Source organism: Dermacentor albipictus, chromosome 1 (assembly GCF_038994185.2).
Source record: "Dermacentor albipictus isolate Rhodes 1998 colony chromosome 1, USDA_Dalb.pri_finalv2, whole genome shotgun sequence".
Taxonomy (NCBI): Eukaryota; Metazoa; Arthropoda; class Arachnida; order Ixodida; family Ixodidae; genus Dermacentor; species Dermacentor albipictus.
The window spans coordinates 183,025,713-183,048,870 of record NC_091821.1 but is presented as its reverse complement, the minus strand read 5'-3'; the positions used below and the strand labels follow the sequence as shown (position 1 = coordinate 183,048,870).

Sequence of the window (23,158 nt, the reverse complement as noted above, 5' to 3'; positions counted from 1 at the left end):
CCCAAGTAAGCATCGTTCAAGTTGCTGTGCCTTCTCTGATTGAATTTTGCTCCTCTTGCATGTATTTTTTTACGAAATTTTATATTACGAATTATGGATATAGCGAACTAATTTCCAACTTTTTAACTGTTCGTTATAACGAGGTTTCACTGTACTACGCAAAACCAAATTTGTTAAGACAGCACGCCACTAGAACAATAAAATATTTTCACGTTACTGCATCATTAATGAAAAGATATGTGACTGTGAGATGTTCCTAGAATAAAATGAAATTGAGTTGGGTAGAAGTGTTTAAATGGCCTACTTTCCCTGTAGTTAATAAAATCAATTGCTTCAAGTTTTTTTTGCCTACATTCTGCAATGAAGAGTTAATTACAACTAGTGAGAAGTTATGAATACAAGATGATGCAGAAAAAAAATGAGTGACACTCCTACCTTGAAGCGAGCAACACAGGGGCAAGGCCCCGTAAGACCATTGCTGGAGTCCAAGTCAACTGCATAGCATTCGGAGAGTCGAATTCCCTGCCGACCACTGAACAAGAAGCCTGAAAACTGCAAACACACCAAAGGCACCCATGCACCAGGTCAAAGCTTTTCACATAGTCCATTATACCTGAACCAAGTACTCTGTCGGAAGTTAGAATGTGTTTATTTACGTACTGCACAGATACTATATGGCAGTAGCTTTCCAACATCTATTCTTTTTGTAGAAACGTGTGAATGGACAAAGCTATATCAAAGTTGACGCAGTTAGGCTTTCTTCGGGCTCTCAATAACAGTAAAGAAATTACACTAAGGCTTGGTAGCATGCAGCGTGCATGCATGGAAGCTGCGTGACAGTGATGGAAAAACATAGTTTCTAGTCGCTGCACACAGAGGTTTAATGTGAATGCATTATATGCCCCACTGAGCAATAGTCTTTCGACAGCCTGTCGTTGTAGGCCATGCTTTGAACAAGTATTGATTCTTGGCAAAAGTAGGGACCAAACTGCAAGGAAGTTGTTGGAAGCGTTTTATATTAAAAAGAAAGGGTCTGATTGTGTCAGCGATACATCTATCGTATTATATTCCGCAGAAATGTGCTTCATCCAAAGTATGTTATCATGACCACGTTATTCTGCCACACCTTGGCTCCCTGCGCATGAGCGGAAGTTGTATTTTCTTCTATACGTTTGTTCAGGCTGTCATTAAACAGTTGGTAGTTTGGCGCTTCACTGTCTCCCTTTCTTCTGTCCCTTTTCAAGAAATGTATTTTGCACCACAAAGTATACCTAGGAAATCTAGACTATATTTCTGACTGCAAGTGTTCATTTTTCGTTTTACTAGCGTTAAGGGGACGGAGTTCTGCACAGTTCAACAGTTCTTGCTTGGAGCTCGAACCAGGTTGACCATCGGAGAGGGTTTGGCAGGGAAGACGAGGTGAAGTAAAAACAAATAACACAAGTTTAAAAAATACGGTAAAGTTCAGCATGCGTGCACCTGCACGCAAGGGCAGAGATTATGTGTCCACACGTGGCGGATCACTGGCTTTCATATACCCTCAACCATCCGGGCAACCTCATTCTCTGCTGCTTCCTGGTTGAGGGTCTTGTCAGGACACATCCCGTCAGCCCACTTAGAGGGTCATGGGAGGGAAACCACTCCTTGGCATAGTGGGGATGAATGTAGAACAAAGGAGAGTAGGATTTGCACATTCCACGCATAATCCCATCGCACACACCCGACAGACAAGCCTTTTCATGTTGACGAGCGTAACGATGAGGCACACCATGTCCCAGGTGTTAGGCATCTGTTCCATTCATTGCCGCACAAACTGAACCGTAACAGACTGCCTTGCTGTTAGGGCAAGGGATGACACCTGCTGGCCAGAGAGATGATGCAGGTCGGTGCTTGTAGTCATTGTCTGTTGTCACACAGCTCCCTTGAGCACGAAACACTGTGGGCGTTTTCCCACGCCGCTCAACATCTCAGTCTGAGTCTAAATGCCTCAGAAGAATCTGCAACAGTTTCCCGTTCATAGAGTGCGTCTGCAGTACTACATTGAGACTCAGCCACTCAGGCAACAAGCACAAGACAAATTCTCACTGAGCTCCGCCATGTTTATTTCCCACTCAAAAGTGACAGTTTTTGAGAACTTACAGCAGCACTAAATACACACATGAATTTTTTACATGCTTCACAAGGCATGACTCGACCCAACTGCGCGAACCAAAATAGGACCCTTCCCATCCCTACGTCACAAAGAAAAAAAAAACTAGTTTCATGAAACGTTTGAGGCTGATTTTTGATACGGGGGCTTCGAATCAAGCCGTCGGCACTGCTATTAGGAGTCCCCTTTTTCTAGCACATATCAAAAGAATGTTGCTGTAAAATGAGACTTCAGCGCAGGAGACAGCCGTTCTTGGAAGACATTCTCTGCAACCATTTGAGAGGACAATGATCTGTTTCAATGAAGAATCTCAAGCCCGCAAGATAGTAAGACAATTTTTGAACAGCCCATACGAGACATGCACACTCTTTCTGAGTGGCGCTGTACACCTTGTTCTCGACTAGTGAGTTTCTGACTTGCGTAAAGGATGGGGTGTTCCTCCTCACTCTCGCTCTTTTGGAATAGTACAACGCCCATGCCTCGCTCGCTCGCATCACATTGAACCACAAATCCCCTCATGCAGTCTGGCGATCTTGGCAGAGGCTGACTCGTCAGCGCACTCTTCAGGGTGTTCAAAGCGGATTCCTTTCTTTTTTTTTTTTGTCCCAGAGGACACTCTGTGGCTAAGTTTTTCGAACAGCATCACTTAGAGCGCTAGCTAGTTCAGAATACCTAAAGATGTATCACTGATAGTACTCGGCGACCCCTAAGAAAGATTGGATATTGGTCTCTGTGCAAGGCTGTGGGAAATCTCGTATTGCAGCCACCTTTAGCTCAGAGAGACGGCGATGGCCCTGTCCGCTTACGTGACTGAGATAGATCACTTAGCCGGGCAAATTGCGGTCAAAATATTAAGGTATCCCGAGGCTGTTACTGGAAGTGGGCCTACTGTGTCGACTACGAGCCGGTGAAAGGGCTCAGTGATGATCAGCACTAGTTTCATCAGCGCTCTTGCCTTTTCACCCGGCTTCTCCACGTGCTCACATGTGCTGCAAGTCCTTACAAATTGCTCTGCATCGCGGAAACAACCTGACCAATAATACTCTTGTATTAGTCGATCCTTAGTTTTCTTGACACCTAAGTCAGCCCAAAAGCTTCAGTGGTACAAGTGCAAAAGATCTTGTCGATAAACCTGAGGCACTATAAGCTGGTCAAATGTGACACCCCTACAATCAACATACTTCCTGTACAGTAGCCCGCCTCTTCCATAAAAATTCAAGTTTTTTCGTGCCACACCTTCATTTAGGTTGCTTCAGATGTTCTGTAGGCTGGGGTCCTGGTTTTGCTCGGATGTCAAAGCTGAACTGTCCCATTCTAACAGCCACTGTAGGCCTTCCGATTTAGGTGCTACAAACAAACCTGGTGACTGCTCTTCGAATAACTTGGCTGCTGCCACTACCAGGACCTCTGCCTGTGCAAATCCAAACTCCTGCGGTTCCAACTCGGTGGCATTCTCAATCTCCACTTTCTGAGGTTTCGAACAGCCGTCCACCTCAGTTAGTGGCATTTCTGCGACTGCTTTCACAGTTAACTAAAGAGCTTTTGATCTCATTAGTTCCATCACACCAGCCTCCCCGAACATTAGCCCTTTCTCGTGCAGATTCTGATCCGACCTAATTGAGAACAGGTAAGGGTACTGCAGGGGAAGCGTAGGCGATATGACAGCTCTCGTCTCAAGTCTGCTCAAAGGCGTTCACTGCGAGCTTCTACAGCTTGCTTAATCCAGGCGCATTCACCCATGAACATCTCAGGTTCCACATAATAGCTGTGAACCACGTCCATAGGGTCCATAGTAGCCGCAGAGTCACGCAGTATGCGACATGGTTTCCTGTTTACCAAAAGCTTGCAAATGTACGGTTCGAGCAGCTTCATGTTCTCATCATTGCAATTGACCGATAAAAACACAACCGTTGCCTTGTTACAATGTGCAGCAATGAGTCCTGGTTTGTGACAGTTGTAGCAAAGCAAGGGTTTCCTTGCTTCCAATTTCTTTCACTGCACTGCCTTAACTTCAGGGATCCCTTCCTACCAGTAAGTATTACATTTCAAGGTACCCTCAATCATAGGCTTGTGCTTTCTTTTTTTCGGCCTGGGCTTCAGCCTGCTGAGCCTGAAATTGGGATAGCCTTTTTGACCGTCGCTGACTTCGCGAACCCAACACATCACAAATTCCTCGGCTAGTTCAGCGGCTCTGGCTAACATGCTAACTTCTGGCCTATCTTGAACCCAGTACCTCATGTTCTCAGGTAACCGGTTATAAAATTGTTCCAGTGCAAAGCACTGAAGAACCTTTGCGTGATCATCATAGGCTTTTTGTTCCTTGAGCCATTTCTCCATATTTGACATTAGCTTATGTGCAAACTCTGTACAGGACTCATTCATAGCTTTTTCCATTTAGCGAAACGTCCGCCGGAATGCTTCCACTGACAGCCTATACTTCCTTAGCAAACTGGACTTTACTTTACAATCCCCAGCTTCCTCTTTGGTTAAGCAAGTGAGTACGTCCATTGCCTTGCCAAGTAACAGTGTGAGCAGATGCTGTGGCCACGATTCGTGGGAGAACTTTTGCTTCTTGCACGTCTGCTCGAAGGTGACAAAAAACAAACCAATGTTCTCTCTGAGCTTAAAAGGCCACATTATCTCTGTCATTCTTAACGGTACATGCTCTCCTGCACTGTTTCCTTCACTCCTCTGCCCTGCTGCTCGAGCTCGTTCCATTTCAAGCTCAAGTCGCTTCAATTCAAGTGCGTGTTCGCTTTCCTCACACTTTTTCTTTATGTTCCCGTTCTTCATGTTCACATTCTTTCTGTTCTTTACATTCCCATTGTTCACGCTCTTATCAGTGGCATCCAGGCGCAACTCCTTTGCCAGCTCAAACAACTGCAATTTACGTAATGACTTCAAATTCATGGCTGTTTACAGTGCTGCTCTCTCTACTGTACACAACTATCTTGCTGCAATCTAACCAAGCGACAATAGCTTGAATTAGTTGTTCTGTTCTAAGCCTTCAACTAAACCTGGCAAAACTCAGCAGAGAAAGTCTCCCACTCCCCACCTTGCAGCCAAAAATCCGGCTTAAACCATAGCAAACGCTGCATTCAGTTGCGACTTGGTGGACGAGGCTCGTAGATCCATATACCACCGCTGCCACCACTTGTTAAAGGGAGGAGGTTTTGAGATCTTCAATAGTGTTTGCTTAGAGCTCGAAGCAGGCTGATCGTCGGAAAGGGTTCAGCAAGGAAGATGAGGTGATGTAAAAACAAATAATGAGCTTAATACATCACTACAGGTAGGCGGTGCGCTCAAAAAAAAAAAAAATCAGAATTGTTCAGCGTGTGTCCACCTGCACACAACGGCAAAGAAGATGTGTCTCCACGTGGTGGCTCGCTGGCCTTCTTATACCTGCCACCATCCGGGCAAGCTCATTCTCTCTTACTCCCTGATAGAGGGCCTTGTCAGGACACGGGTCAACCCACACAAGACGGACACAAAGGGAAACCACTCCTTGGGGTAGAGGGGGTGAACGTAGATCATGTCAGGTCAACCCAAACAGAGGAACAAGGAAGGGAACCACTCCTTGGCATAGATAGGTTGAACGCAGGAAAGAGGAGAGCAGGATTTGCACATTCCGTGCATAATCCCATCGCACACACTTGATGGACATGTCTTTTGATGTTGACAAGCGTGATGATTAGGTACACCGTGTCCCAGGCATTTGGCATCTGTTCCCTTCGTTGCCGCACAAAGCGAACCGTAACACTTCGCACTCCAGATAGCACGGCTTGCAGTTTCACCTCTTCTGCACCTTCAAAGGTTGGCGTTGAAGTTCTGGTACCAGTGTTGTCCAATAACTAATGTAAAAAAAGCAATAAGTGACCTTCTTCAACAAAATTTATTTATTTCTCAACATAAGTCCCCTTGGAGCTTTACACACTTGCTCCAGTGGTGTTCCATTTTTCTGATCCTGGCGGAAAAGTAATTTGTCACGAGGCCACGAAAATACTCATCTACAGTGACAATGACTTCCTCATCTGATGAAAATTTCTTATCCCCAAGCCAGATTCTGACGTCTGGCTAAAGAAAATTGTTACAGCTAAAGAAAATTGTTACACAAAGCCAAATTTAAAATAGGGAGGATGGGCCAGCAGTTCGAACACTAATTCATGCAATTCAGCCATCAAATGCAACTGCAGAAGTGTGAGCCAGTGATTTGTCTGGGTGAAAGAGGACCATTTTGTGACTCAGTTTTGGCCTTTTACTTCACAGCTCATCATCAAACCTAATGAGAAGTGTCGCATAAAATTCTCTGTTGACTGTCTCACCCTTCTGCAAAGTCACTGAAAACTATGCCTTGTGAATCCCCAAAAACAATGGCCACCACCTTCCCGGCCAACAAAACGGTCTTCGTCTCCTTCAGGCCCCTTCTTTGACTGCTGTATCGACTTGGGTGTGTAATGATGTATCTATATCTCTCTCATCCACGTTCCCAAATTGACACCAGATGTCTTGTAGATTGTGTGTGAGCAGTGACAAACACTGCTATGAAATGTTTTCACGCATGTGCTTTTGGTCCATGGTTAACAATGGTGGCACTCATTGTGCACACAGTTTGTTTTTTCACTGAGTGCCATCTTGTGTTAAACTACCAATGAGCCTACTTGACAAGAGCCAAACCTCAGGTAGGTAGGCAAGAAAAGCTTTGCATAAAATAAAATGAAAGAATGCATATTCTGGCAGACAACAGTTGAAGTACCGTTAAACCTCGATATAACAAATGTCAATACATTTAAATTTTAATAACTTCTTGTCCACAGAACATTGTGTATTTAGAACCTCAATATAACAAAGTGTGTTTTGTGGGGAATTGTATATGTAAGAGGCATGTGGCACAAAAAGAAAAGAAGAGGACGATGTGCGCCGACCGGTCCGAACGGCACGAGCCCTCGAGGCGCGTGACCCGAGGTGTGATCGGAGGAGAAGCAGCGCCAAGCTGGGATTATCGACGTGGCTCTGGGCCAAGAAGGTTGGAGTGCCAGCTTCGTACTGGCGATGGGACCCATGGTGGTTCGGACAAGCCCGTGACGCTGGCAACCCAGGGTGTGGCCGTCGACCTCGGCGATGTTCGAGCGTGGCTCCCTGGACCTGCTGCAGCCTCTCACGGCAGTGTCGGGCACTCCAGGAATTGGATCCCCCTTCTTCAACAGACCAGCACGGACGGTAGGTAGTCCCCGGGGCATCCCGCCAGCACTCGGAGAGGCAGCGGCGGAGCCCGACGTTAAGCCTAGCCAGGCAGGCCTGAGTGCCACGTCACTGACATAGTTCGGGACACCGGCATCCGAGACGGAGGTACCAAGGAAGCAAAACTTGCGGAGTCGGCGGGAGCACTGACGGTGACCAAGAGCCGACACACATCAGACTTGGTGTGGTGTATGCTAACGGAACCTGGTAAGACCGTTCTTTTTCGTTAGTGTGCAGCCATAGGCCAGGGTTGCCGGACTTTCGCACGATACGCGCTAAGGACGCACGTAGGCAAAGATAAGGACACTGTTTTGGCCAAGCAATTTGTGAATTTTTATTTTTTGCCGATTGAGTTTTGACTTTTCCTTTTCGAGTGTGTTTTATTTTGGGATTGTTATTAGTAAAGTCGATTTGCTATGCTCGCCTGCATCTCTCGACTCCATCTCTCCCAACCTCCGCATGGACCCGAGATCAGTGTGAAAGGACTCCTCTAGACCCCCTACTCCATTTCACATGCGACTTAGGCCATTCGCTCGCGCGATCGCTAGGGATATGCCATTCCAGCCTTGTTTTGGATAGTGTAGATTCCCTGCGGCTGCTGCTGCCGGAGAGATGCAAAGCCTGCTGCTTGTGCGCACAGCTCAAACTGCACCATGCGCCACGCGTATGAACAGAGCCTGAGGAGTGGGGCTCTCTCACCCTCTCTTTGGCACATCTCTCCTTCGGCATCTGAGGCACGCGGGCACCTTCACCCAGCAAACACTTTCGGTGCTCTTGGCTGTCGGACGTGAGGACCCACTTCGAAAGCAGAAGCGTCACTGTCGAAGGTGGAAGCGAATAATTCTATGATGGAAAAATAATGCCTTGCAATCATTTAGGCTGCAGCGAAGTTTTGGCCTTACATATATGGCAGGCACTTCAAAGTGGTAAGCGACACATTTCAAAGAAAAAAACGGAGTTGAAAGCATAATAGCATAGTCACTGTCAATAAAGGGAAGCACATTATTCTGATGGAAAAACAGTGCCTTGCAATCATTTGGGCTATGATGAAATTTCGGCCTTACACATATGGCAGGCACTTCAAATTGGCAAAGCGACCACCACACCTTCTGTTGGCTGGCAAACTTAAAGGGACCCTGAAATTATTTTGATGGAATTGTACAAACAAACTGAGCTGTTAGAGTAGGTCCTTCTGATCATTAAGTGACCCATTTAAGTGCTCGGCATAAAGCACGTAATTTATCATAATGTGTAATGACGAAAATTGCACAAACGATACTATGGCCGTATGGCTCTTGAAGTGATGGAGATAAAGACCAAAGGGTCGGTGTTGCTGCTTTGGCTCGCGCTGTCGTTTGGCTGGGACTGCTCAGCTGCTATCTGCACTGGACCCGTAACCCACTAACCATCAATAAACCTCGTAGCATTTGGTGGAAATGCGGGGTACCCGAACGCCTCGCCCTGGAACTCTGGAGCCGCACTCTGCCCACCACTCCCACCAAAACCATGCCAGATGACGCCGGTAAGCGACCCACTTCAACTGGACCAGTCACCTGCGTTGCCGTTCATCAACGAGACCCAGCTGCATTCAGTGGCAACGCTGATACTGACATCGACGACTGGCTTTTGTCATACGAACGGGTTAGTAACCACAACAAATGGGACAATCTGACAAAACTCACCAACATTATTTTTTATCTTGCGGATGTATGTCACAAACCTCTGGTTCCGAAACCATGAGGCCACTATTGCGACATGGAATGGCTTTAAAACTGCTTTCATGGAGGTATTTGGCCGTCCGGCTGTGAGAAAGCTTCGCGCCGAACAATGCCTCCGCCAACAAGCGCAACAGCCGGGCAAGAATTTCACTAGTTATATCGAGGACATCATTGATCTCTGCAACCGAGTAAGCTGCATGATGACTGAAGAACAGAACATTAAACAAATCCTCACGGGCATTGAAGACAACGCTTTCTAAATGCTCCTGGCTAAGAATCCTACTACCATTGCAGCCGTAGTCACCTACTGCCAAAGCTTCAACGAATTACGCTGGCAACAAGCGCTCGCTCACCAAACTGTTTCTCACATGGCCTCCCTTTCCAGTTTGGCAACTGCTCCCAGACAGAATGATGACGGGTCTCTGCTACCTCAAATCAAAGCTTTCATTCGTGAAGAGGTGACCTGTCAGCTCTCGCTGCTCCCTCTCATCCAGGAGCCTGTCCAACCTTTGTCCTTGGCCGTGCAGCAGGCCATCCGCGAGCAGGTTGCAGAGGCTTTTCTACCAGCCTACCAGCACACTCCGGTTGCCGCACCGCTGACGTACGCTGAAGTCGTGTCGTGTCCTAGACCAACGATCCTTCCCTACCTGATGCCGCCACCATGCCCAGCACTTTTCCATGTGCCACAAATGCCCCCTCTGTACTTCTCGCCGCAAGATCCATGGTGCATGCGGGACATGTGGCATGCTTTTGACGACGCCGCCTGCCACGTCTGGATGTCGTCATTGATCGAAATGTACCCGCAGCCCACCAGGATGCTGATTCAAACCTATTGCCGAACTTCTGGACCAATCGCCAGAACTTTAGCAGCCATCGTTCATCGTCACCGTTCGATATCACCGATGCGTTGTCGCCCGCCTTCCAACAAGGGTACCTATGTGCTCCAGCTTCGGAGGCAAGAGCTGCACAATTGTCGAAATGCCCAAGACCTTCGCTATCACCGCAAAACATTGTAGAAATACAAGTTGAAGGGGTCACTACATTCGCACTCGTCGACACGGGCGTTGCCATTTCCATCACACATGAGGCTAAGATCAGGAAGGTCACCACATCATTTTCTGGCCTTGTACTTCGTACTGCCACCACAGAGCCTGTCGAACCTTCAGCCACATGCACTGCTAGGATCATTATTCAGGACGTACTTTACACGATTGAGTGCCTTGTGCTGCCTTATTACTCTCGTGATGTCATCCTGGGATGGGACTCTCTCTCGCACCACAGAACCGTCATTGACTGCACCCGTGCCAAAATTGCTCTGTCTGTCCTTAACAGTCTGCTGGCCGCCTCTCCCACCCCTGTAAAGATTACTATCGTCGCCGATACTGATCCACTGCCAAGCACCTCAACACCAGTCCCTTTGTTTCGTCCATCTGCACCCGACGCCAAGGTACTGTTCATGCCCTCATCTACTTTTCTTCACCACAAACCTCTACCACTTTTATCTGCCGTTGTTGACGTAGCTGCTGGCACAACAATTATGCTAGTACACAACCCGTTTGCTTACCAGCTCACTCTCCTTTGCGACAAGTCCCTTGGCTCTGTCAAGCCCATTGACATAGCTGAGTGTTTGGATGTACCGGGCTCCTCTTCTGGACCTTCACTCGATGCCATGACACCATTTCCAATGAGCACCCAATTGGCTACCCATGTCTTTGATTCATGCGTTGATGCCAACCTTTCCCTTGAAAACCGCGAGCAACTTATGCCTCTCCTGGATAGCTTCTGCTCTTCCTTCGACTGTACGAAACATGCCTTGGGTCGTACGGACAGTGTTTCCCACCACATCCACGCCAAGTCCCATCCTACCTTCAGACAACACCCTTATCACGTCTCAGCGGCGGAGTGGCGTGTAATCAACAACAAAGTGAATGACATGCTCGAGCGTGGCGTCATTCAACCATTCCAGAGTCCGTGGTCTCATCCAGTTGTGCTAGTGCATAAAAAGAATGGTTCTATTTGATTCTGTGTCAATTACCGCCATCTCAACAAAGTCACACGGAAAGATGTCTACCCTTACCCTGAATTGACAATGCACTTGATAGCTTACAAAGTGCCGAGTACTTCTCGTCATTAGACCTGCAATCTGGTTACTGGCAAGTTAATGTTAAAGTTAACGTTAAAGTTATTATTTCGATTCTGAAATTGGCCTTTGTCTGATAATTCGAACCTGACCAGTCAGCATGCATGCACCTAACCCCTATGTAGCTCTAATAGTGACCCCTTTTAGTAGCAGCATGTATTGGCGGAGCTTAGGGGACAATGAACATGTTCAACACATGCCATCTCACTTCAAAATCGCTTATTTTCAGCGTGCCCTAGCAAGAATTTTAAGCAATAACTGTAGCTCACTATGTCTGATTACAGTATTTACCTGATTCTAACGTGCACCTTTTTTCTAGAGCGCAGCTCTTAGGTGCCCATTCCTGCAGTGAGCGTTGACATCGGCGGTGTAACCGAGCGAACGAGCACAGCAAAAGATGAAAGACGCGAGCCACGAAAAGTGGAGACCAATGAGAGCGGCCCCTTCAGTGACGTACTTGTGGGAAAACTGGTGTCACGCGGACTTGCCCAACCACTCAATGCATAGTACTCGTATCTGGTCTCAGCCGGACCCCTTGTTTTGTACTATTGTCTGCTCAACGTCAGCGCTCGCTCGTGCTTGTTTGGTTTGCTTGGTTTGGTCTCATTCACGCTTGTTTCGATTGTCATGGTTTGCGATTGTTTTGTACTCTCATTGTATGCGCAACACGAATTGTGTAGTACTTTCTGGAAGCCACGCGGCACCAGCAATTACACTGGAACCTTCGACGAATCATGTATAAAAGCTGACGCACTTGACCCACAGATCAGATTTTCGACAATTGCTGACTGTGTTACATGTTTATATCAAAATCTTTGCCTCAATATATAGTGAAATGAAAACATGTATACAGCCTTCGCTCAAATTTTGCATTAGGGAGTATATTAAGTGTATGTACATGTTTCGCTAGAAAATTGGGCCGAAAATTGCCTGCGCGGTGCAGTCGAATATAAAACAAAAACCACCTTCAGTGTTTGTGTGCTTTACTGCATAATCTGCATGAAGTGCGGCGAAGCTGACTTCAGGAAATTGGGGGCCATTGTGCAACACATATTATACCCTTGCCCATTTTTCTTGCTAAAATATTGGGTGCATGTTAGATTTCTGCTTTTTTTAGGAGCTTAAATATTATGTCCATGTTGTTTTCTACTTTGTGCACATAAAATGGACAAATACTGCCAAAGAAATCAGTGTTGTGTCTTGGCATTTTTTTTCTGCATATTGTTTAATTCAACCCAGTGGATAATTCAATAAATTTTGTCGGTCCCATTAGGGTCAAATTAACGGAAGTCGACTGTATAACAAAGCGAATTGCTCATTTAACCAACTATATATATATAGTTTCAACTGTATATTACGCAGATGAAATGCAATAATTAGCCAAATAACCACAAGAAACATGCCCCCACAAAGCTAGTGATTTCCGTTGATATTCCAAAATGGAATTGGGGAAAAAACTTCCATGAGAAGTTCGCAGCACTGGAGGTGAGTGAAAAGTGAGTTTCGTGTTCATTCACAAATAGATCTACTGTTCATAAGCAAATTATGATATCAATTCTCTGTCCATCTGCAATCATTTGTGATATTTATAAGTGGGACAATTACACATAAGTTTAGTCATCAAATATAGGATGCTGCATTTCATTGTAACTGAAAGCAAGCGTAGCACCAAAAAATCTTTATCAGCTCTAGAATACCTCTCAGCAAATGAAGCAGCTGGGATCTGTAATCTAATATGCTTCACTCACCAGGCCAACGGGTCCAGAAGCAGGTAGGGGCGTTGCTTGATCCCACTGGCGATCATGAGGCTCCCATGAGGCTACTGCACTCAGCTGAGGGTCATTTAGCTCTTGCACTACCTGGACAGTAGACCACACAACACAGTGTGGTGTTCCCAGCTTGGAGGCCCAAGTTCAGAATACTCACAGTTTCATAAATTCAGAAAGCAGAGAGAAACAGCCTATCAACACACATTCAGTAATTGTTGTTGATGTTGGAGACATGCCCCCTGAGACATTGCAAACAGTGCTTTGCAAGCACTGTTTGCAAGCAGTTGCAAATGCATAATGAATAATTTCCAGGGTTTAATCACAAGATTATGCCCAGTCTATGATATGTCACAGTGGTAGGGCATCAGGTTCTTATACATGCACCTAAACTATGTATTGCGGCATTTTCACATTTCCCTTATTGATGCAGCTGCTGAAGCCAGGAATCATACCCTGTGACCTTGCGTTAGCATCAAATTGCTGTAGCTAAGGAGCCACTGCAGCAGGTAATCATGCAATTCCTGTTCAACTAATGTGCCCCTATGCAACCAATTCGTGAAAGGTATTTTGCCTGTGTTTAGAAACAAATTCTCGCCAAGATTAGCACACAACTTGCTTCCTAAATTATTGTAAAACACTGTGCAAATTTTTCAAGCTGAGAACACTGAAAAGCTTACAAGCACATGACCATTTTGAGCAAGGAATGCCGCAGCTCCTAAAGGATTTAGTTCTTAAAACAAGTTTAAATACGAACCACTTTATAGCCCAAGCTTCAGCTACAACGCAGCTTTCAAATGTGGCGAGGATGACAATTAGCTTGTCTCAAAGAAAATAATTAACTTATGGCTTTTTATGTGCCAAAACCACAATCTGATCATGAGGCATGCCGTAGTGGGGCACTCCACATTAATTTTGGCCACATGGAGTTCTAAAAAAAAATTAAATTATGGGGTTTTACGTACCAAAACCACTTTCTGATTATGAGGCACGCCGTAGTGGAGGACTCCGAAAATTTCGACCAACTGGGGTTCTTTAACGTACACTTAAATCTAAGTACACGGGTGTTTTCGCATTTCGCCTCCATCGAAATGCGGCCGTCGCGGCCGGGATTCGATCCCGCAACCTCGTGCTCAGCAGCCCAACACCATAGCCACTGAGCAACCACAGCGAGTCACATGGGGTTCTTTCATATGCACTCAATGCATGGTACACGGGTGTTTTTGCATTTTCCTCCTATTGAAATGCAGTTGTGGTGGCCAGGATTTGATCCTAGGACTTCATGCTTAGCAGTGGTCTCAAAAAAGCTACATGACCGTCTTTGTTTTCTCTCTTTGCTGCCATGGTATACAATAATGCAAATTTTTTAAAAATCGCGAGCTACCACTTGTTACTCCTAACACACATTTGCATGGCTAAGACATGCACCAAGTGCCTTGTATCACAATGATGGAATGGCTCTGTTGAAACTTGCAGCTCGGGCTTTAAGAAATCTGTGGTGTAATTTGGCAACAGCAATTATCAAATCCTTATGACATAACCTTAAAAACATGCAAGATTTTCATGAATGGTTGTATCTAGTGTAATTCAGTGTCATTACCAAACAAGCAGGCAAAAGGAATGTGCCTACCAGGTCAAGAGCATCCCTTGAACAAATTTCTTGGCAGGCAATGATGGCAGTCCTAAAATAGAAAGCATAGAAAAGTTTCAGATAAGGTGAGGTTGAGGTATCAGCACAATTTTAAAGTCACCAATCTTTATCTGGTAAAACTTACGCAAGTGCAATACTGCACTTTGGCTTTCTTTGACAACCTGTAATGCAGGGTTTCAAACACCTTAGCCGTGTTAACAAATAAAAATTGCCCAGAATTAATAACTAGTAGATCTGAAGATATCTTGAGTGATGAAGGTTAGTCTAGAAATACAAGTAAACTCTTGGGATAAATGCAAATGCTTCAGTCATGAAATCAACCTGCCAAAATAGGCCTCTAACTAGTACTCGGTTAGATGTATTTGATGTGCATGCATATAAATTTGAATGTTCCACTGGAGAGATGGTGCAGATACTATTGTTATAAAGTGTTAGCCTACCTAGTAAAGCAGAATACTCCTTTCTGATATTGAAATATTCATAAACATGCAGATCCTAAGTACTCCGGGGATTAATATCACGTGAAGCATTTCACAGCTAGCTGGCTATCAGCATCATCTAGGGTTCTGCAAATCATTAGCAGATGTATGGACATGTTTGTGTAAGGTGAGCAATTGTGTGTGTGTGTGACAACAGCAACAAAGCGCCAATGACAGTGGTGACAACGGTACAACGTTTATGGCATGAGCACTGATTTAGTAAAAGAAACATTACTATTAAAGGAAATGTTACTACCTGTTCCAATATGATTTGTGCCAACCCTGAAGGCAGTACAACATGGGGGAAGCAGGCGCACTGTCACTTTTGTAAGCAGCTTGCTGCTGGGGGATGTGATGCACAGGAAGGACAGTGGTAAGTTTGACAATTATTCACACGTTCCATTCCTTCACCTGTGGGCTAATGGAAACTGGCCTGCATGCACATGCCCTCACTTTTTAAAGCGCACTGTTGCTCTGGGGTATAATGTGTGTGTCAATCATCCAAAATCACTAGTTGGCATTGGCAAAAAGGCTGTTTGCAGGCATCTCTGGCCTAGTGGGTAGAGAGAGCATCGCACTGTTCTGCTGGGGGATCCTGGTTCAGACCCACGATTGGACACATAATTTCTGTAATTGAAGAGGCACAAAATAAGGCGAGACAGGAACCTACAGGAATGCTTCACGTTACAGGGTGTCTACCAAGTTGACATTTCCAAATTCCCCGAGTTTTCCAGGTTTTCCCTCAGTGCCTTTGCCCATTTCCCTGAGTGATGCAAAACTATGTTTTATGTCAAGACGGGCTGGAACCATATCACCTGATGCTGTCACTCTCGAGTAAGCACATGAAAAAAATTAAAAAGCGACTTAATCCAATTTGAATACTAAGGAGTAGTGTTTATGTTATTCAAAAAGAGAATAGAAGGCAGGGGTTAGTAAAATGCACAGCAAATAAAGTGTCTTCAAAAAAAAATTGCAAATAAGTCGGACATTCACAAATTCAAATAAAAAGGAGATGCACATAGAAGCGAATATATTTGAATATATGAGCAATCTCTATCAACTGATAGCAAGCTCAGTGGTATGAGGTCCGAACTCTGTCACAATTGAGATTCTCTCTTAACCGCTCGTAAGTCAACCTCAACTGTATCGACATACTCTCAGCCCGCGCACGACGCCTGAGTGTTGTGTTTCACTGCTTTAAAGAGTTTATTTTGATTTGGATGCAGGACACCTGCATCTCGGCATCAGCCAAAACTGTTTTTTGAGCTCAAGCTCCTTCATAACGGCGGCAGCAAGCTTCCTTTCCCATTTATTCCTCAATGCGTACATCATTTCTGTTCTTGTCCTCCTTCTGCCACTCGTTTGCCCCAAGGACCATTTGAAGCATCATGGTCAGTTGCACAGTCCACGGCCGATTTTAGAACTCCCTAGGGATCGCGAAAACGTTCGAAAAATCGGCCAGTTGGAAAAAAATAAATGCGTGTCATTTACTGCTCTAGGGGCTCAAACCTCCACAGGTACGTTCGAAAACGCTCTGAAGGCCTGTCGGTACACATATTAGGCATATCGGCGCTCGTACTGTGACAGAAAATACCGGGTGCACGTGTGTATAATTAAGGAATACATACTGTTTTCCGTGGCAATAGCCCCTTCCCACGCTTGTTATGCTTCACTGCAATACTTTTGCGTATGCTTCACCATGTAACATTTCTGTACAAAGGCGAAGCTGACTTTCGGGAACCGGCATTATGCAACGCACCATGTTTTCTAAGTTTCTAAGCCAATCGCGAGGACCACAAAAGCGGAGTCCGTGCCATTGCTGACAGCAGCTAATTCTTTCAATAAAAAACTCGGCACCAAACGGCAAGAAGCTTCATAGCGAACGTCGAAGCAGCTAGGCCTAGCGTTGCCGCAGTGGTGGCAACGGCTGCCAGCGGATCTGCACGCGAGAGTGCCGGTTGGAGGTGGCGAAGTAATCGAAACAGCAGCGGTGGTGCCTTTGATTATTGCCGTTTCGGACCTGCGGTCACGACAAAACGTCCGGAAAATCGGACGGCGAAGGGTTCTTGCGTCCGAAATTTCACACGTTCTGATGAGTTGACTCATGGGGTACGTGGCGGTGCCGCGAAGCCATCCAAATTATCGGGAATCCGGAAAGTCGGTCGTTGATTGCACACTGGCAACTCATCCAGCCGACGACAGGGCGTCAAAGACGATTCACTGCGATTCCTGTCTGCTGCTCGAGCCTGCATTACTGCGACTTTCGACCCTTCCAATAAAATTGCCGCTAATTTTCCCTGATAGAGGCCCAAATTCCCTGAGTTTTCCCTGACTTTTTCCAGACTACTCAAAATCCCTGAGAATTCCCAGTTTTCCCGGCTGGTAGACACCCTGCGTTAAAGTGAGGATAACGTCTGGACGGATAAATCACTTGTATGCATAATGAACATCATCAAGTATAAACAAAGTTACAACTTAATACTGCAGTAAACAGCAGAAATGTACGTGCGTGCATGCATGCATGTGTGTGTGATCGATGGTTCACTTATACATGCGCTCCCCCCACCCCCTCCAATCTCAATGTTGTACGATTCTGCTATTTCTCGTGCCATATGGCTTAAACCCACAAAGATGATCATTATGCAGACGCATGGTTTGTGGCAGGTAACTAGGTCAAAATCTCTTCACCAAATTTTTTACCTTGAAAGTGGGAGATGCGAGTCTTACACAAATAAATACAGTAAAATAACAACCTGCACTGGAAAGCATTAACTTGACATAAAGCTCAAATATATTCAGTAAGATTTTGCATATGCCATAATGCTACAAGGACAACAATGCCACAGGAAATGGACCCTACGCTACAAAGAAATTCAGAAAGTGGGTAGGAACAGCTGCCTATCTACATGCATTCAATTACTGCTATTATTGCTATATTTGTATTTAATTCTGAGTTGTACAATTAGAGGTATGTCACTAGCAACATACAGTGGAACAGCAACAATGTGCACAAGAACTTTCTTTCAGCTAACAGCTAAGACAACTATTCTGGATAGAACGACAACAAAAAGTGCGATCTAAATGAACTGTTGTATAGTTTATGCTATGAAAAGAGCAATTTATAAAGAACGGGTATTGAAACAAAGATTGGCCACAATGATGGTTGCAATGTGCCTTGACACTTGTTTTGAATGCAAATGTACAGGTGTGGGATATATTAAAATGGTAGAAAAACTTTAAAACCGGCAACAGGGTATGGAACCAAGCTGGTTAGTGTTTCATGGTGCTATGTACAAATCACAGCACACAACCGGACAAGAAGGGACAAAGAAATGCACTGGAATTTCTGTGTCTTTTTGAGATGCACTGCGACCTATCAGATACCATTCACTGCAGGATACTAAAAGAGCACTTGCGCAAAATAAAAACCTACAACAAATAAGAGCTGCACTTCCAGGGACACTAAAGGCCACACTGGTACATTACTGTTCTGCATCCATGTAGTACTTGTTTGCCAATAACTCTTGAGCCAAAGAAAACTAGAATCGAAGGCCAAACCTTCTTTGCTCAACTATTCTTGCTTTAAAACTGCTAAAGGAATGCCCAGGAATGTCGCATATTTTACTGTATTTTTGCCAATTTGGGCTTTCTGTTTGCAGAAAAAAAGCCTACAAAAGTGGTCAGGTTAAACTCTTTTCCTATTTCTGAATGGCATGCAATTTTTTTCATCAACTGCCAACAAATAATTTGTTTTGCCAAGGTTATTCCATAATATGCAATGTTACTAAAGCTGCCGGAATCCGAAGGTGGCATCATAACACACCCTAAAGGGACTAAAGCAAAACACTAAATCAGTTTAGATGGATAAAGCATTCTTTGGAAACTCTGTTGCCGTTAATTTCGAAATAATAGCCTGATTATTCGAAGAGAAAATAAAGGCCAAGTTTCAGTTTATAAAATTCGCACCGAAACCCCAACGCCAGTATGTCACTGTGAGGTGACAGATTTTAAAGTATATTTTTTGCATTTAGGCTGCATCGGCTCTGCAAAAGTTCCCTTTCATCAATTGCCAGCCAATAATTTGTTTTGGCAAGGCTATTCTATAAACTGCAATGTTACTACAGCTGCTGGAATCTGAAGGTGGCATCATGAACCACCCTCAAAGGGACTAAAGCAAAACACTAAATCAGTTTAAACGAATAAAGCGTTCTTTGAAAGCTCTGTTACCATTAATTTTGAAATAATTGCTTGATTATTAGAAGAGAAAATAAAGGTCAAAGTTTCAGTTTATGAATTTCGTGTCGAAACCCCAACACCAGTACGTCACTGTGACGTGACAGATGTTAAAGTATTTTTTCCTATTTAGTCTACATTGGCTCTGCAAAATTCAATTCACAAAACTTGCCATGTTCAATCTTTGACTCATTTATAACACAATGTAGTCTATCTTTACTGCCAGAGGATTAACTAGGCCTTAGAAAATACTGCCAAAATCTATGACATAACAGCGAACTGGTGCAAGAAATTCTAGGAGGCATTGCCACCCGTCTTTTGTTACTGCGCTTTCTCTGGCTTACCAAGTGTCTTACTGCGGTAAGAGTGGCGTTTTTGATATTGTAATAATAATATATAATATAATATTTGGGGTTTTACGTGCCAAAACCACTTTCTGATTATGAGGCACGCCGTAGTGGAGGACTCCGGAAATTTTGACCACCTGGGGTTCTTTAACGTGCACCTAGATCTAAGCACACGGGTGTTTTCGCATTTCGCCCCCATCGAAATGCGGCCGCCGTGGCCGGGATTCGATCCCGCGACCTCGTGCTCAGCAGCCCAACACCATAGCCATTGAGCAACCATGGCGGGTGTTTTTGATATTGTAAAAGAGTAGTTTACTGCTACAGAAGAAATCATTTTTCTCTTTAGTGCCCCTTTAACCTCAGCCATCTTTCTATTCACTTTTTCAGAAGTGAAATCTACCAGTCTGGCTCAACAGAACATTCTCATTTATTGTGCCTTTAGGCTGCTACTATTGAAAAGTCATGAACTTGAATAAATATGTGCGGCAAACTTAAAATAATTTCAATGAAAAGCAATAATAAGGCACCACCTTGCTGGAATTTGAAGCAAGAGGGAGCTGTAGAGTGAATTGTGTCTAACTCTGAACAATGCAACAGATACTTGAGTTCCCATATCAGACACTCTAAAAACGAATTGTGATGGCTTATCTTATCTATGCTAGAGGCAGCGCATGCGGCAAGTGCAGCGTCAGTATTCCGACAATAACGTAGATGTGACAGTGAAATTCTCTGAGTAGCAGGAAATGTTGAGTATGCACCCCTAAAGATGGTATTAAGTAGCAAAGGCACCTTGCTTTGTAACAGCAAAGTAGCAAGTAGCGAAAAAAAGAAAAAAAAAACTAGCTGTCCTTTGCATTGCAGTGCCCTGACAACAGCTAGTGGTACAGTTTGGTTTGGCACAACAACAACCTTGCAAATACACAGTCAATGAAATCATTTCTTTTGTTTCTTCCTGAACACTACAGCTTTTATACACTGTATACTTTAATGCCACAAACTGCATTGGCTAACAACACTAGGCGAGTCTTACGCCCCAAAACTACTCCTGGGCTGTGAGTGATTTTGGCAGAGACTTCCAAATGAACTGTAACCACCTGAGATTCTTTAGGTGGTGCCTAAATAAAGTCACAAATGTTTCTGTCTTCCACACCCATCAGAACACAGCTGGCATGACCAGGAACCGAATCTAGAGCATTGTACCCAGCAGCAGTGTGCCACAGCCACAATGCCAGTATGGCAAATGGAAGGCCATTGCACTGTTGATCAAACACCTGATAACATTTACCTGACCACAATAGTTTACTACCTCCCCACATATTACTGGAACGTAACCCATCCAAGCTTAGGCAGTTACTAACAAACAATTTCAGTCTTGCTGCTTAACATATTTTGATTTATTTACTTTGTAGCTTTTCCTTGCATTGTTTTTATTGGTTGTATTTTACTGCATTGTATAGGTTTATTCAGTTGCATTGTATTTTTTTATTGACATCACATGACCATGTTTCTGGTTTTGTATTCCCCCCCCCCCCCACCTTTATGTAATACCCCAACAGGGGATTTAAAGGGATACTAAAGGCAAATACTACGTCAAGCTAAAGTGATAGATTAGTGCCTGAGAATCTCTAGGGCGTCAATATTATCGCCAACAGAGCCTTAATAATTGAGAAATTGAGGTAAATGCAGGACATGATTAGACACTCACCCAGGACATTCAAGCACTTGCCCGATGACAAAAGTACTTGTCAGTTAAATTCTGTGACTAGTACTCAACTAGTCTTTGAATAAAACATCCTTGTATTGTATTAAAAGATGAAATAAAATGCTTCTTGTCCAGTTCTATTTAATTTTCAGAAAAAATAACAAATTGAAATTACCCTTGACAACGACGCGGGCGGTCAAAAGGTTTCATTTTCGCTCAATTCCACGTCGCCCATGCTTTTGCGTTTCGCTTTCGTTATCGCATAGTGATGCACTGGTTTTGCTGGCTCATGACACTCGCACAAACTGCATGTAGCAGAGAATTCAACTTCCATGTGATGATGCGGAATGCCCGAACGCCATTTGACCAAACAACAGCTGCAGCGGCGGATCCAACTTGGTCTTGGCTCGGTACTGTCGTCTGTCAGGTGCTGTTTTACTCACTGGTGGCAGCACAGGGCGATGATGACGTATACAATGTCACCACTCCCCCGGTTTGGTGGCGGGAGATTTGAATTTCGAAAAAGGTATTCAGACCCTTCAGATGTCATTTTGCTATAAACAAAGTCGTTTCTTGGCACGAAACAAGCATTGTGAGGTTTCTGGAATGGCATTTAGACAGTTCACGTTGACTTAGCATTTGCCTTTAGTGCCCCTTTAAAGAGCCCCTCACCAAATCTGGCAATTTTGAGCTGGCAAGCGCAGAGCAAATATTGAGTGATAATGATCAGGTCTGCAAAGAATTACAACGCTACGCACCGTGGAAAGGTCTGAAATTTCAATCCGAACGCCGTTTTCCCTTTCTCTCGCAGCGACTGCGCTCCAAGCCAGACAATGACGCAGTCGCGGCCCTACGCCTACGTAGTCAAGCAAGCAATGTGACGTCGCTCGTGGTGACATGTGATTTCGAGAATTGTTCAAGACAACATCTGTTATCCGTGTGATCTGTTGTTGTTTGAATTGACAAATCGAAGTTCAGAGAAACAATAAAACACACAAACGGAATGTCTGCATGTATTTTGTTTTACTTTGCACCGAAGCAAGAGAGATGTACTTCCGCTTCGTCTGCTTGTTCCCACAGTTGTGGGGTCACGTGCATAGATACCGAAACTATGTAATTTTGAAAGAGCGTAGGTTAGGGTGTGTTGGTGTTCCATAACTGAGGTTTCGTGCACTAAAAAACCTCAGTTATGTAATTTTCTATCGTGCTCCAGCGTGTGATCACGCTCTGCGATCCGCTTGTTCTGCCTCAGTATTTGTATAGCACTGAATTATACCGCTAGTCATGTTTCCTTGTGCACAGCGCGCAAAATCGTGCACAGCGCGAACGAGACAACAGCTGGCGCGCGGTGCCATCAGTGAATGTGCGTAGCACCAAAAAAAAAAAAAGTGAGGAGAAAAAAAGATGAAGACGTATGTGTCATGCGATCCTCGAGGTCTGTTACGGGAGGACACAGGGAAGGAATTTTGCTTGCAAAGGCTGCTAGACGGGGCAAGTGGAGAGAGCGTCTTGTTTGGCAGTGGAGACCGCGTGCTGAAATCATGAGTGCGCGGCACTGAAATATTTGTATCTCGGCTATTAATGAGCCGATTTGAAACATTTTTTCGGCAGAACACTCCATAGATTTTTTCAGCAGAACACTCCATAGACGACACGGAACAACTTCCAGTGTACAACCAAAATTTGCTATGGGGCCTGGTGAGGGGACCTTTAAGAGTTAATAAATTATGATGAT

At 44.7% G+C, this 23,158-nt stretch overlaps 1 protein-coding gene across 6 annotated transcripts in view; it reads right to left on the bottom strand.

Moving 5' to 3' along the window:
- LOC139053388 (endonuclease/exonuclease/phosphatase family domain-containing protein 1-like) overlaps positions 1 to 23,158 on the bottom strand; it is a 75,400-nt gene that overhangs the window by 42,553 nt on the left and 9,689 nt on the right. For all 6 annotated transcript variants that reach the window (XR_011510452.1, XM_070530428.1, XM_070530404.1 and 3 more), the window contains exons 4-6: positions 14,642 to 14,693; positions 12,994 to 13,104; positions 436 to 552 (exon numbers count right to left, since the gene is read on the bottom strand). Coding sequence is in view for 5 of the 6 variants with exons in the window: in XM_070530428.1 (XP_070386529.1) it covers positions 436 to 552; positions 12,994 to 13,104; positions 14,642 to 14,693 (280 nt within the window). In the remaining variant the exon portion in view is untranslated. The remainder of the gene's footprint in view (positions 1 to 435; positions 553 to 12,993; positions 13,105 to 14,641; positions 14,694 to 23,158) is intronic.